Consider the following 15412-nt stretch of genomic DNA (forward strand, 5'->3'; position numbering starts at 1 on the left):
GCTGGAGTATGGGGGTGCCGGATCAGTCTTGTGCTGAGTGGATCAAAGGATTAGGTGAGTATGTATGCTTTCTCCTCTCCTCTAGACACAAATGAGCAGTTAACCTGTACAGTGTGGGCACAACCCAGACATGGGCTTCAAAGCTGATGTACGTAAGATTATTATTATTATTACACAAGACCAATCTTTATTCTTTTTTAAAACTGAAAATCATATTGAGGAAATAGCTTTAAGAGCACCTTTACATTTTTTTCTAGGTTTAATTGTGTCTCCCACTTTGTGAACACAGAGAAGCTGAAAACACATATGTGATGTATCTTTCTGGATCTCATTATGAATTGCTAATTCAAATTATTCATAGTCCTGCGTTGACAATTTACATGCAACAGCTATTTTCAGTCTTGTTTAAAATTCACATAAGCTCAGTTTGTGAACTACATATGGTAAGATAATATATTTTTCATTAAAGGGGAAATCAGTTGTAATATTTAAACACAGGTAGTACAGTAAGTATCATAAATAATTATTTTTAAATAAAAACACTTCAAAGGCTACAATACATTTAGTAAAATACTAAAGGTAAGAATATTACAGTTAGTAGAACTACAACATTGTGCTCTGATATAGAACACTTTATCTAGACCAGTGATGGCGAACCTTTTTGAGCCCAAGTGCCCAAACTGCAACACAAAAGCAACTTTTTTATTTCAAAGTGCCAACACTGCAATTAACCACTTGCCTACCGGGCACTTCTACCCCCTTCCTGCGCAGGCCAATTTTCAGCTTTCAGTGCTGTTGCACTTGACAATGACAATTGTGCGGTCATACAACACTGTAACCATATGAAATTTTTATCATTTTTTTCACACAAATAGAGCTTTTTTTGGTGATATTTAATCACCACTGGGTGTTTTATTTTTTGCACTATAAATGAAAAAAGAGCAAAAAATTCAAAACAAAAAAAGGTTTTCTTTGCTTCTATTATACAATTTTGCAAACAGGTAATGTTTCTTCTTTGATATGCGTTGGTGAGGCTGCACAGATAGGCAGTACTGATGGGCACTGATGAGGTGGCACAGATAGGTAGCACTGATGAGGCGGCACTGGTGGGCATTGATGAGGAGGCACTGTTGATGCACTAATATGCAGCAATGATGGGCACTGATAAGCGGCACTGACTGATAGCACCAACTGGAGGCACTGACAGATGGCACTGACCGGTGGCACTGCTGGGCATCATTGATGGATGACACTGATGGGCAGCACTGATGGGCAACACTGCTGGGCACTGACAGCCAGCACTACTGGGCAGCACTGACAGGTGGCACTGCTGGGCAGCACTGATGGGCAACACTGCCTGGCACTGATGGGTGACACTTCTGGGTACTAATGGATGACACTGCTGGGCACTGCTGAGCGGCATTGCTGGGCACTGCTGAACGGCACTGATAATCAGTGCCCTGATTACACTGTTCAACAAATTTTTATTTTTTGCCAGTTTTGGAAACAAAAGGATCCATTTCTTAATGAATTTCACATTCTCAGTTCAAATATAACAATGAAATTTGTCAATTGGCTCTAGTTTTTCTGTAAACGGAAAGTTTTCTACTATAGGCGTAATGACTACATAATGCACAATAATTATATAGATAGATGTCTTTCCACAAATATAAAGCAAGTGATATTGACTACATAACAAAGCCTAAATGGCATAATATATTGCATAGGATTACCAAGAAAAATTATAGCCATAAGCTAAGTTGAATCATTTTAATACTTAGGATTCTCACTAGTTTTGTCTTTAGTTTGTGTCGGTTTTGCTTCTCTTGGCTTTTCTCTTGTATTCGAGGAAAGGGCTATCTCTTACAACTGCACGTGACTACACGCTTCAGGTTCTTCCTCACTTGACTCAACCACGAAGGATTCTGGTGCTTTAGGAATTGGTAGCCCCTTTCCATGAGGAACTGGACGTATTGCCGATGGAATATTTGGATAGTGCACAGATAACTTTTTCTTCTTATTTAGCCCTTTTACAATTGGAGGCACCATACAAAAGTAACAATTACTAACATGATCTGTTGGCTCTCTCCAAATCATTGGCACAGCGAAAGGCATAGATGCCTTTTTTCCATTCAACCATTGCTCCAGTGCCGTCCCACAAGAATTGCAGCATATATGTGGTGCCCAGCTCTTGTCCTGGTCTCCTATCTTGCAGCCAAAATACAAGTTGTAGGCTTTCTTAATCATTCCTGTTATCCTCCTTTTTTGTGAGATAAAAGTTATTTCACCGCAGATATAGCAGAAATTATCTGCTTTATTCACACAAGTTCGAGGCATTACTGAGTAGCCTATATAAGCATAAAACGAAATGTAAAGACGCTGTCGAACTACAATCAGCTACAGATACTGCAGCTTTTATGCAGTGAAGTGATGCAATTAAAGGCTAATATTGCATCATCTCAGTATACATGCAATTTTCTATTGGTCACCAGTATCAATTGCGCAATATGCAGCTGAAGTTGCATCATAATTTTGAATGGCTTACGTCATTAGATGGGTGAATATATCATGGAAACTAGAGCCAATCAACATTTTTTAGGGTCATTTTCGTTTTCAGCACCCCAAAATTATGTAAGATTAGCTCATTTTATGCCCAAAACTTTTTACCTGTTGAACAGTGTTATTAGTGCAGATCTCTACTGTCACCTTTGCCGGTTATCTGCAGTACTTTCTTCAATCTGTGACAGCGTGAAGAAAGTGCAGCCGATAACCGGCAACTGTATTTACATTGTGATCTGCTGTGTCATTTGATACAGTTGATCACGTGGTAAAAGGCTGCTGTGATTGGCCTTTTACCTTATCACTAGAGATGAGCGAATTATTCAAAAATTCGATTCGGCTGATTCGCCGAATTTGCGGAATAAATTCGATTCGATGCAAATTTATTCGCTGCGAATTTAACTTATTAAAAGGGTTTCTAGGCTTCAGAGAGCCTTTATATTAGTGCAGAACACTGTACCTTTAATTTAAATGCCCTTGGAGTCTGCTGGGGAAGAGAAATAATACTGTCAGTCAGTATGACATGCAGATGAGTGCCGTCGATCTTAGAATCACCGCACACTTCACTCATTTGGGCAGTCACGGGGCACGACGAAGAAGATGAGGAAGAAGATGAAGAAGAAGAAGATGAAGAAGAAGAAGAAGATGAAGAAGAAGAAGAAGATGAAGAAGGAGAAGAAGATGAAGAAGAAGAAGATGAAAAAGAAGTAGAAGATGAAGAAGATGAAGAAGAAGAAGAAGATGAAGAAGAAGGAGAAGATGAAGAAGAAGAAGATGAAGAAGAAGATGATGAAGAAGAAGATGATGAAGAAGAAGAAGATGAAGAAGATGAAGAAGAAGAAGAGGAAGAAGAGGAAGAAGAAGAAGAAGAAGAAGAGGAAGAAGAAGAAGAAGATGAGGATGAAGAAGAAGAAGAAGATGAGGATGAAGAAGAAGAAGAAGAAGATGAAGAAGAAGATGATGAAGAAGATGATGATGAAGAAGATGATGAAGAAGAAGATGATGAAGAAGAAGATGATGAAGAAGAAGAAGATGAAGAAGAAGAAGAAGAAGATGAAGAAGAAGAAGATGAAGAAGATGAAGTAGAAGAAGAAGAAGATGAAGAAGAAGAAGATGATGAAGAAGAAGAAGATGAAGAAGAAGAAGAAGAAGATGAAGAAGAAGAAGATGAAGAAGATGAAGAAGAAGAAGAAGAAGAAGAAGAAGAAGATGAAGAAGAAGAAGAAGAAGAAGAAGAAGAAGAAGAAGAAGATGAGGATGAGGAAGAAGAAGAAGAGGATGAGGATGAGGATGAAGAAGAAGAAGAAGAAGAAGAAGAAGATGAGGATGAAGAAGAAGATGAGGAAGAAGAAGAAGAAGAAGGAAAATAAGAAGAAGAAGAAGAAGAAAAAGAAGAAGAAGGAAAATAAGAAGAAGAAGAAGGAAAATAAGAAGAAGAAGGAAAATAAGAAGAAGGAAAATAAGAAGAAGAAGAAGGAAAATAAGAAGAAGAAGAAGAAGAAGAAGAAGAAGAAGAAGAAGAAGAAGAAGGAAAATAAGAAGAAGAAGAAGAAGAAGGAAAATAATAATAAGAAGAAGGAAAATAAGAAGAAGAAGAAGAAGGAAAATAAGGAGAAGAAGAAGAAGAAGAAGAAGGAAAATAAGAAGAAGAAGAAGAAGAAGAAGAAGAAGAAGAAGAAGAAGAAGAAGAAGAAGGAAAATAATAAGAAGAAGGAAAATAAGAAGAAGAAGAAGAAGAAGAAGAAGAAGAAGAAGAAGAAGAAGGAAAATAAGAAGAAGGAAAATAAGAAGAAGAAGAAGAATGAAAATAAGAAGAAGAAGAAGAATGAAAATAAGAAGAAGAAGAAGAATGAAAAGAAGAAGGATAAGAAGAAGGAGAAGAAGAAGGAGAAGAAGAAAGAAAAGAAGAAGGAGAAGAAGAATGAAAAGAAGAAGGAGAAGAAGAAGAAGGAGAAGAAGAATGAAAAGAAGAAGGAGAAGAAGAAGGAGAAGAAGAATGAAAATAAGAAGAAGAAGAATGAAAAGAAGAAGAAGAAGAGGAAGAAGAAGAAGAATGAAAATAAGAAGAAGAAGAAGAAGAAGAATGAAAATAAGAAGAAGAATGAAAATAAGAAGAAGAAGAAGAAGAATGAAAAGAAGAAGGAGAAGAAGAAAGAAAAGAAGCAGGAGAAGAAGAAGAAGAAGATGAGGATGAAGAAGAAGAAGATGAGGAAGAAAAAGAAGAAGAAGAAGAAGAAGAAGAAGAAGGAAAATAAGAAGAAGAAGGAGAAGAAGAAGAAGAAGAAGAAGAAGAAGGAAAATAAGAAGAAGAAGAAGAAGAAGGAAAATAAGAAGAAGAAGGAAAATAATAATAAGAAGAAGGAAAATAAGAAGAAGGAAAATAAGAAGAAGAAGGAAAATAAGAAGAAAAAGAAGAAGAAGGAAAATAAGTAGAAGAAGAAGAAGAAGAAGGAAAATAAGAGGAAGAAGAAGAAGAAGAAGGAAAATAAGAAGAAGAAGAAGAAGAAGAAGAAGGAAAATAAGAAGAAGAAGAAGGAAAATAAGAAGAAGAAGAAGAAGAAGGAAAATAAGAAGAAGAAGAAGAAGAAGAAGAAGGAAAATAAGAAGAAGAAGAAGAAGGAAAATAAGAAGAAGAAGAAGAAGAGAGAATGAAAATAATAATAAGAAGAAGAATGAAAAGAAGAGGGAGAAGAAGAAGGAGAAGAAGAATGAAAAGAAGAAGGAGAAGAAGAAGGAGAAGAAGAATGAAAAGAAGAAGGAGAAGAAGAAGGAGAAGAAGAATGAAAAGAAGGAGAAGAAGAATGAAAAGAAGAAGGAGAAGAGAAGGAGAATAAGAATGAAAATAAGAAGAAGAAGAATGAAAATAAGAAGAAGAAGAAGAATGAGAAGAAGAAGAATGAAAATAATAATAAGAAGAATGAAAATAAGAAGAAGAAGAATGAAAATAAGGAGAAGAAGAAGAATGAAAAGAAGAAGGAGAAGAAGAATGAAAAGAAGAAGGAGAAGAAGAAGGAGAAGAAGAATGAAAAGAAGAAGGAGAAGAAGAATGAAAAGAAGAATGAAAAGAAGAAGAAGAATGAAAAGAAGAAGAAGAAGAAGAAGAAGAATGAAAATAATAATAATAATAATAAGAAGAATGAAAATAAGAAGAATTCCAGTACAGCAAAAAGTGTATCTGCAGAGAGCTCCGCTATTTCTGACAGTTCTCTGACAGTTCCTTCACATTTACAGCGGTTGAAACATTGTATCTATTTGTTTCCGAATAAAAACATCTGTATCCTAAATGGAAACAGATAGATACAATGTTTCAACCGCTGTAAATGTGAAGGAACTGTCAGAGAACTGTCAGAAATAGCGGAGCTCTCTGCAGGGACACTTTTTGCCGGCTGTAGAAGGGATGAAAATCGGCCGATCGGGAAAAATTCGATTCGTTCATCCGAAGTTTGCTAATTTTCGGATTCGATGCGAATCGAATTTTTCCTAATATTCGAAACGAATTCCACTTCGCCAAGTTCGATTCGCTCATCTCTACTTATCACGTGATCAGCTGTATCCGTAGGACACAGCGATCTCCGGCAGCGCAGGGTGTGTGCCACTGGGTTCGCGTTCTGGGACGCCCTCCCAGAACTAGACAACCGTGCTGTAGCCATCTTTCGGCTATAGCATGGTTGGCAAGCACCTCTTACCTCTGGCAGTGTCAGTGTGGTTCCAACCCAGCAGCTCATTCCCATACACGCTGAACACGTCGCCCCTGGCCCCGGAGCAGTGTGGGAGCCTCTTCCTCTCTTCCACGCCCATTCCCGGCTACATCACCCCTGGTGCCAGAGCCGCATAGGAGCCGTTTTCCTCTCGTCCACGCCCACCCTGGCCCCAGAGACATGTGGGAGATGTAGTTCAATGGGGGTCCAGTGCGGATGAGATCTGGATGGCCGGTCAGTGTGCGTGGTCCATGTGCGCTCATCTTCCTCTTCTTGCTGGCGTGCCCACTGAGATGGCTCTGCGTGCCAGCTCTGGCACGCGTGCCATAGGTTCGCCATCACTGATCTAGACGTTTATAAAATGCTTAAGATTTTCTAAAATATACTCTAAAACAGAAGCGTAACTAGTACCTTCAGGGCCCTGGTGCAAAAAAACACAAAGGGCACCCCTGACCTGGGCCCTTTAGTCCCGTCGTGGGGCCCTTTATTATGGACCCTTTCACATGTTCTACACTGGACCCCCTTCCCACCCTTACATTATAATCCCCCCTTACATCAGAGTTTTCAGCATTCCCAATCCCCCCTTACATCAGAGTTCCCCTTTATAGCACATCAGAGTCTGCTGATTTTGCCTTACAGCGCATGGAGAACTCTGTGGACCCAGATGTAAAGGGGAACTCTGCAGACTTTGAAGTAATGGGGGACTCTACAGATCTTAATGTAAGGGGGGATATTGCAGACTCTGGTGTAAAAGGGAACTCTGGTATAAGAGGTTCTCTGGTCACCAGAGTTCCCCTTACATCAGAGTTTGCAGAGTTTCTCCTTACCTCAGAGTCTGAAAAGTTTCCCCTTGCACTGTAAGGGTGAACTCTGATGTAAGGGTAATGCTGGGAACTCTGATTTAAGGGGGGCTATGGTGACCAGAGAATGTCTTACAGCAGAGTTCCCCTTTACACCAGATTCTGCAGAGTGAATACACTACGGTAAGTGGGTTTAATTGATGTTAGAGGGAAGTGAGAACACTGATATAGGGGGACCTTTATATCGGTGCCCCCCTTACTTTGGGGTCTCCACTCACTCCTTACATTAGTGACCTTCCATAGAGTGACTGACTGACTGCCCTACAGACTCTGTTTGGTCTGGAACTGTAACACACTGATCTCCTGTAATTGCCTGCAGGCTTGGGTCCTCCTCTTCCCGTGCCCACTCCATGCAGTTGCTTTCAAAGGGAAAGGAGTCTAGCTCCATGACATCACTGCACACACTTGTCCCTGACCTTCCTCTCCCCCCTGCATCCCTTCTTGTTCACTTGACCAGTGGCTCAACCCTCGCTCAAGCCAAGCTCAGCCGAGACCACGTTGAGCTTAGTTAATGTACTAATGTGCAGTTCCGGAGCCGGCTGATTAGTAATTGGCTGAGCTCAGGTGGGGGGAGCATGAGGAGGTCCACTGGTCAGGTGTGGAAGTTCAGGGACAAGTGTATTTTTAACAGGCACTTTTCTGATGTTTACAGGCAGCAGAAAAGTGCCCTTTTTTACCGGCAACACTATATGGGGCCCTCCCTACAGTGTTGGAACACCAGAGCAGGGTCGCAAATACGACCTTTGTGACCCTGGTACTCCCTGCCACTGCTCTTTAATGTATTCACTTTCCCACGTTGGGACATCTTATTTATTTAAAACTCTCAGAATCAAATAAGGGATCCTGAGGATCTTGGCACTAGTGTATGACACAGATGCAACTTCCAGAACTATAAATCCTCACATTTGATTTGCAGATGGACCAGGTGTCTGGATGAGTAACTAGACAAGTGACCAATGAGTGATAGTTACAAGGTGTCATCTTAACCAACACTTGCCAGAATGAGACTTCTGTATTAGGCTAAATGATAATTGGGGATGAGTGAAAATAGGAGTTTTTATTTTCCTAATACTTCTGTGAAAAGCAAGGTATTTTTAGCAAAATGTCACCATAATTCCTAAATGCACTGGAGTCAATAAGGAAGGTAAAATTAGGGTGTTTTTGGTGGTCCTTAAGAATGCTATGGGCTGTAAATTGCTATTGGGTGTTACATAAATTCCTGATAACTATTCTGGAACTGTTCTTTTGCCAAAAATAGCCCCTTATTAGCCTTTAAGTTTATTTTTTTTCTCATAAAGGGAAAAGCATATAATAAAATAAAATATACAATGTGACACTACACATATACCAATAAAAAAAAACACATACAAATACCTCCACAAATTCAAAGAAGTGAAATAAACTGAACTAAACTATGTTACATACATCCATGACACTCCTAAATAAAGATTAAAAAAAATACTTTTTTCCATGCACATTTTAAGTACACTTCAAAAAGGGAAACTAAAATTCTCTGATTCTGCAAAATTATGCATACAGTGATAACAGTAATTGTGCTGTGAAACCACATTTCACCAAAATTAGTCCATATCTCACTTGGGGTGATTCTAAAAGGCACACAATGTTTATCATTTTTGGCAGTGTCATAAACAGCAGTTTTTCCTCAGTAGTCATTCAGCAAGGATGCAGATAAAACTGTCTGACACAAGGTCAGTAGATTCATACTATGCACAAAAATATAAAAGTATGCTAAAACAAACAGATAAACATGAACAAATAACTTCAAAAATACTGTACCTTCCTTTTTATTAATGTATTTCTATACATGCAAACATGATCAACTGAATCTTATCCATGTGTGATAATGTGACCTTGGCCCTACCTACAGTTTGAAAACATGAACAAGGGAGTAGTTACAGGCAGTCCCTGGGTTACAAACAACAGGTTCTGTAGGTTTGTTCTTAACTTGAATTTGTATGTAAGTTGGAACAGGTAAATTTTTTAGGTGTAACTCCAGACAAAAAATTTTTTTTTACGTTTTGGAATAGCATAGGGAAGGGTTAACACACCTGTAAGGTTTGTTTTGCTGTTTGTGCCCCTGTTCAGAAGATTTCACCTCACTTTCTGTCACTGTGACAACTGGATTTTGACATTTTTGGGTTGTCATGGAAACAAGGATTGGGGATAAAGCTTCCGTGGAGACACATTTTCTTGCATGATAACTCTTACAGAGTGATTTCCCTTCCTAGGGATAGATTCTTTCTCACTTCCTGTTGTCTCCCTCTGTTTCAAAGTATGAGTCGTATGTAAGTCAGATGTATGTAACTCAGGGACTGCCTGTATATTTATATTTCCTTCCTTCAAGTACTGACTCTGGTCCATCCCATCAGTGGATCCCCTGGCTCAGCAAGGGATCTCTCCGCTGGTCCCCTCTGAGCAGGTGGATGACAGGTCTGTGTCTGCTCCACTACTGCAGAGCAGACACAGCTTGTTGTGGTGCACAGACACAGCCCGCTATGAGGCAGTCGGATGGAGACAGACCACCTGTCCATTTCCATCTGACTGTCAACCGATCCACTCATCCCCATCCATCTGTTTTTAGCATACAGGGTCAGATCGGATGCCAGCGGTTGTCAGCAGACACATGTCCCCTGACACCCGGTGCTCCATGCAGAGTTATGGATGGTTTGATCAAGTCCACCTGAAAAACTGACAAGTGGACCTGATTGAGCCAGCAGTGTGAAAGGGGCCTTAGTAACATTAAATATTGTGCTGTAGTGCTGCTCAAGTCATTAGACCTGTCATCTAATGCCAAATCATCTGCTTCTTATATACTTCATCATTTGGTTTAAGAACACAAAAATCATGTCATGACAAAACCTTACCAATGCATCACAAAGAACTTGAGTGATCATGAACATATCCCCACAGTCCAAGGCAACCCAAGTGTGACATAGATGAGATGAAAACCAAATGAAAATTCTTGTTGATCGTTCACGTTTTGCATTATTAGTATATCAGTTGCGACATGCAATTTTTTTTTCAGAAAAAAGAAACAAATGATGGCACAATCATATAAGCAGTTCTCGTTTTCCAATCGACAGAACTTTTGTTTTCAACTCATATATGGCCTATTAAATAAGATACTGTATGCATCCTGGACAGTAGATAAGTTAGAGTTGTGCTGCAAAGAATTTGGTAAAAAAAAAAATCTCTCAAGCCCTAGGTCTATTGCCAAATGCCAAAAATTACAGTGTAGGTCATTCATAACCAATCGAGTCCACCATTATAAAATAATTACGCCAGATGTTAACAGGTTATTTTATGACATTGGGATGATTATTCAATTACAGAGATCCAAAAAAGATTAAAACCTCCCAGACTGCTCATTAAGGAGGGAATTAACACATCAACTGTTGGGCAATAGAGATTAATGAATCAGTTGCATAGGTCATTACTAAAGAAATGGGAATTCTAAAGTAGTAGTGAGCCCAATCAAAGATAAAAAAATATTGCCCCTAGACTCCAGAACTGAAAGGTATCCTGTCGGAAAATTTGCATGTTTTTAAAGGATAACATTGTTACACTTTTCATTTACCAAATACTGAATGTGTACAGTATGACCAGAAAAGTACAATAAACTCAAATTGGATTAGAACCCTCATCAGGCATACATTTTTATTAAAACTAAAAAAGTTGTATATATGTTATATCTGAAAATAAAAACTTTCAAGTAAGAAATGCAGAAAACTGTGAGATTGCACTTCATAAAATCTCTTTCTTTTCTTTAAAAAAGACTAAATATCCAGTTAGACCTCCAGGCAGGTGACAATGCTACCATACCTTTGATGAACAGCATTGTCACCTATAGCAGCTGCATCATACAGGAGGATGGTTATTCGTGTTGTCACTGCTGATGTAGTTACTGCCCTCACCACCAATCAACACTGACCATGTAATATAACAGGATGCCTTCTTTCTGGAGTTAAAAAAGGCTCCCTGTTGAATACCTACTGGCTCCAGGCCAGTAGACTTCAATAGGCACTGAATTTGATTTTGTGCTACCTAAAGCAAGTGGAAAAAAAGTGGCTTGGTTTTATTGGGGAAGTTAAATTAAAAAAAAACAAACAATGGGGCAGAGACTTTAATTTCTAACCAATAAAGGTAATGTTTAGTGGTTTTGTACATATTTTGTTGATGTAGTATGGTCAGGAATACATTGTTTTAGTCAAGTAAGTAACTAATGTGTAAAAATATTGATGGTAATTTACTCTACCCTAAATTAGGTACAGTCCCTAATTTACAAGAGAATAAAGCTGAAAGAGGAACTTTCTTCAAGGCTTTCCTTTCCATTTTGCCATTTTTGCCATCTCTGTTTGCAAGGTTTTATTTTTTCAGCATGTTTCACCTATTTGTCATCTCTTTACCATATTTTCTTTTTAATTTCACCTTGACATTATAAACTGAAGAAGTTTATAAAGTAGTAAAGTAATTTGAACTGTTCTAAAACTAGAAATAATCATTTTCCTAATCTTTATAATAAGTCTCTTACAGTTTTATATTTATTAATTCATATTTTTGTTGAAGCTAAAGTTCCCCAGAGATTGAGTCCCTGCTATAATTTTTCTTAAACAATGCCAATTGATTATCTATAACACATCATAGCTGACATTTTCTCTTATGTTTGCTTTTATCACAGCATTGGAATTGTAGTTATATCTGGCATTTCAACAGATATTAAGACAAGAATTAAAAATGCATCAGCAGAGTTTACAAATAAGCAGACGTTTAGTGATCATACAAAATATAGGAATAGCGCTTACCCTTTGCAGGAACTGGCAGTAGATAAAGAATGTAATTATAGGACACTCACCCGCTAAGCACTACTATAAAGTCCATGACATTCCAGCCATTGCGGAGGTAAGAACCTTTGTGAAATACCAGTCCTAGGGCAACAATTTTAATTCCAGCTTCAAAACAAAATATCCCTATGAAATAGGGCTCAGTCTTCTCCTGCAGGCAAAATGGGAAACAAACAGACATGTCTATGAAGGTTTTCTGTGTTCTGAGGGAAAAGAAATGCAATTAAAGGAAAGTATAATATATATTTTGGTGAGCACAGATTTTTTTTTTATTATTACAGCATTAATTCCCATCACTAAATTCTCATACAACATGTTAATGTACAGTAATTTAAAAAGTAATTTTCATCCTTTTTAAATCTGCAGCTTGTATTGAAACTATAACTGATGATTCTGTCTTTCAATTTTGCTTCTGTTTTGGCACCCTGTTACATGCCCTTGATGGACTGGAAACTACATGATGATACAATGTGTAGGCATGGGCCACTTTTTTTTACTATCAAGTAAACAGTAATGATGAGCAGTTGATGGAAGAGTGAGTGAATATATACAGGAAGCTCTTCAGCAGTACTGAGATGAAAAAAAAGCATTTTATGAAAAATTTGGTCATTGTTTTAAACAAAAAATTGTAGAAAAAAATTAAACTAAACTGTATCTGAGCACCACAAACAACGCTATTTAATTTGTTTTTAATATTCAAAGAAAACTCATCTATTCATCCAGCTTTTAAAACCCCCCCTAGCATTTCTGACCGTGAACCTCTTGAATAAGGGCAGATGATTCATATAGCACTTATTTCCTGGAATCCATCTGTGCTTAGCTCAGGTGTTCATGCAGGAGGGTGTGCTTATCTGAGAAACCCCTCCTCCCCTCCTGAAGACTCCTGGGATGTATAACATCATTTGTCTAGGCCTGAAAAACAGGAAGTAACTGAAGAAACTTAGGAAAAAAAAATTAAAACAAGTAAATATTATATACTTTCCCAACTATTTACTAAGGCTATCAGCACAAGGACTAAAAATAGTCAATGTTGACAGAGAGAGTGAAGTTCCGTTTTAAACACTATAAGGAACAAGCACACAGTTTTCAATCCATCTGCATTTCCTTTTAAAGCTAGCCATAGATGGATCGAAATTTGTCCAGTACAGCAGGGACCAGCCAAATTTCGATCCACCTGTGGTCATCCTAACAGAAGTCAATCTAATGATCAACTTCTGTTGAACAGATCAGAATTTTGAAGAATAGAATGTGGACTTTCTAGGTACATACACTTAACACCATTATCTGATAAAAAAGTATCTATTTATTGACAAAACCTTTACAAGAAATTAGATCATATTATAAAAACTTCAAGCTTTTCATAGGTGGAATGATGATGTATGCCCCTAAACATGTAGTTGAGGTTCTTGATGTTATACAGTCTTGTACATCGTCACATGGTATGATTCCTCCAACTATGGGGGTTCTCACCTTGAACGGCAATGCCCTACATGTTTGGAGACTAGAATCGCTTCCTCAGGGGCTTGTATTGCATCTAAGGAACAAAAAATCTATAGATAACATCCACAAAATATTAACAATATGTGTCAACAAAGAAAATATGCAACTGTCTACTTACTAAAATACAAAAGTACACCACTGGCACGGGAGCAGATCCCTCAGTGAAAGTGAATGAGGGGGCACACAGACAAAAACTGGGGGAGAAAAGGACCATATCATCAGACATCAGAATGGATAATATGATAAACTATAAAGTCTAATTACAAGGCATATACTCAATAAATTTCCAACTGGTCACTTAAAGCTATCAGGCCTTCCTTAATGCTCTCAAACTCTCCATATATTCTATATCCTATAGAATAACCAAAAGAAATGAACTTCCATAAACACCTGAAAAACGGAGGACGTCTAAAGGGCAGTGGCCATGGCAAGGATAGAGCAATAGAAATGCATTAAATAGGTGAATATTCCAGTGGTCAGTTCTATGTCTATGTCTCTCACAATATATCCACTCACTTGTCCTTATATACTCCATTAGGAGAATTTGCTTCTTTGTATTTTAGTAAGTAAACAGTTGCATATTATCTTTGTTGACACACATTGTAAATATCTTGTGGGTTTTATCTATAGATTTTTTTGTCCCTTAGTTTGCAATACAAGCCCCTGAGGAAACTTTTCTAGTCATGAAACATGTAGGGCACTGCCGTTCAAGGTAGAAACCCCCATATTTGGAAGAATCATGTGACGATGTACAAGACTGTATAACATCAAGAACCTCAACTAAATATTTGGGGGAATACATCATCATTCCACCTATGAAATGCTTGAAGTTTTGAAAATAGTTTTTATAATATGATCTAATATTTTTGTGTAAGTGCCTAGAAAGTCCACATTCTAGTTTTCAAAACTCTGATCTCTAAATTTGGGACGTAGCACCTGATATTTTTCGTTGAAACCACATTGTCACCCAGTGGTTACAAGTATACCATTTTAGTTCTGTTGAAGGGGAATGTTGGAAAATTTTTCTTGGTTAGCGGCTGCAGCTGCTGATCAGTGTATTCTTACAGCAGAGGAGTCCCACTGTCAGAATATAATGTCTCAGCAAGGGAGGACTTCTCCATCCACCTTGCTTGTATAGATGGAGAAATTGTGTAGCAATGCACAATAGGAAGCAGAGCCTGAGTATGTAATAAGCATGTATGGCTGTGTACATATATTATTACAAACTATCAAGCTGATCTCTGGTACATGTACTGTATATCTGAAGAAGTTTTGAAAAGATTATACATAACATTACATACCATAAGCAGAATGCACGAACAATGTTATACCAGCATTCTTGTAATTTTAACCAGAGACTGTTTGCTTCTATAATAGTACTTGATCCGGATCCTTCTGTGCTGACAGCAAGATGTAGTAAAAAGGGTGGGCACAAGTATTTTAGGGTTGACTTACTTCAAGCTGAAGTTTAGGTATGGCAATTTTTACATAATTACATTGGTCCATCTTAGATCAGAGTAAGTATGTGTGTGCCATACCTGTGGGATTCCCGTGGAAACTTGAAATCTCTGTAGTAGGCACAAATACTCCTGTGATCTCCACCAGCTTCTGTGTCCTGTGATGAACGGCTTCCATTCTGCATTGTGATCACAGGAGGTTGCTTGCTTGGCATAAGTGCCATTTAGGGAACATTTTGCATCTTCTCAATGAATTCAAAGTGTTCTCTGAGTGGATGAGATGGGGAAGCTAGGCGCTTACATCACAATCTCCACCTCTTCCACTCAAGGAACACTTTGCATTCATTGAGAAAATGCGAAGTGTCCTCCCCTGAATGGCACCATCATTCAACTCACTTCCCTTCATTGTAGGCTCACCTGCCCTGAACTGCCATCAATGTGCAGTCTGGAATTACAAAACTGCAGCACAGAATGTC

The 15412-nt window shown here is 38.2% G+C and overlaps 1 protein-coding gene across 8 annotated transcripts in view; it reads right to left on the reverse strand.

The window, feature by feature from the left end:
* CACNA1E (calcium voltage-gated channel subunit alpha1 E) overlaps positions 1-15412 on the reverse strand; it is a 1021369-nt gene that overhangs the window by 255509 nt on the left and 750448 nt on the right. For all 8 annotated transcript variants that reach the window (XM_089671475.1, XM_089671472.1, XM_089671471.1 and 5 more), the window contains one exon: positions 11991-12130. In XM_089671475.1, coding sequence (XP_089527601.1) covers positions 11991-12130 — 140 coding nt within the window. The remainder of the gene's footprint in view (positions 1-11990; positions 12131-15412) is intronic.

Source organism: Staurois parvus, unplaced genomic scaffold, assembly GCF_062004578.1.
Source record: "Staurois parvus isolate SC_StPar_1 unplaced genomic scaffold, SC_StPar_1.0 ptg000106l, whole genome shotgun sequence".
NCBI classification, from domain to species: domain Eukaryota; kingdom Metazoa; phylum Chordata; class Amphibia; order Anura; family Ranidae; genus Staurois; species Staurois parvus.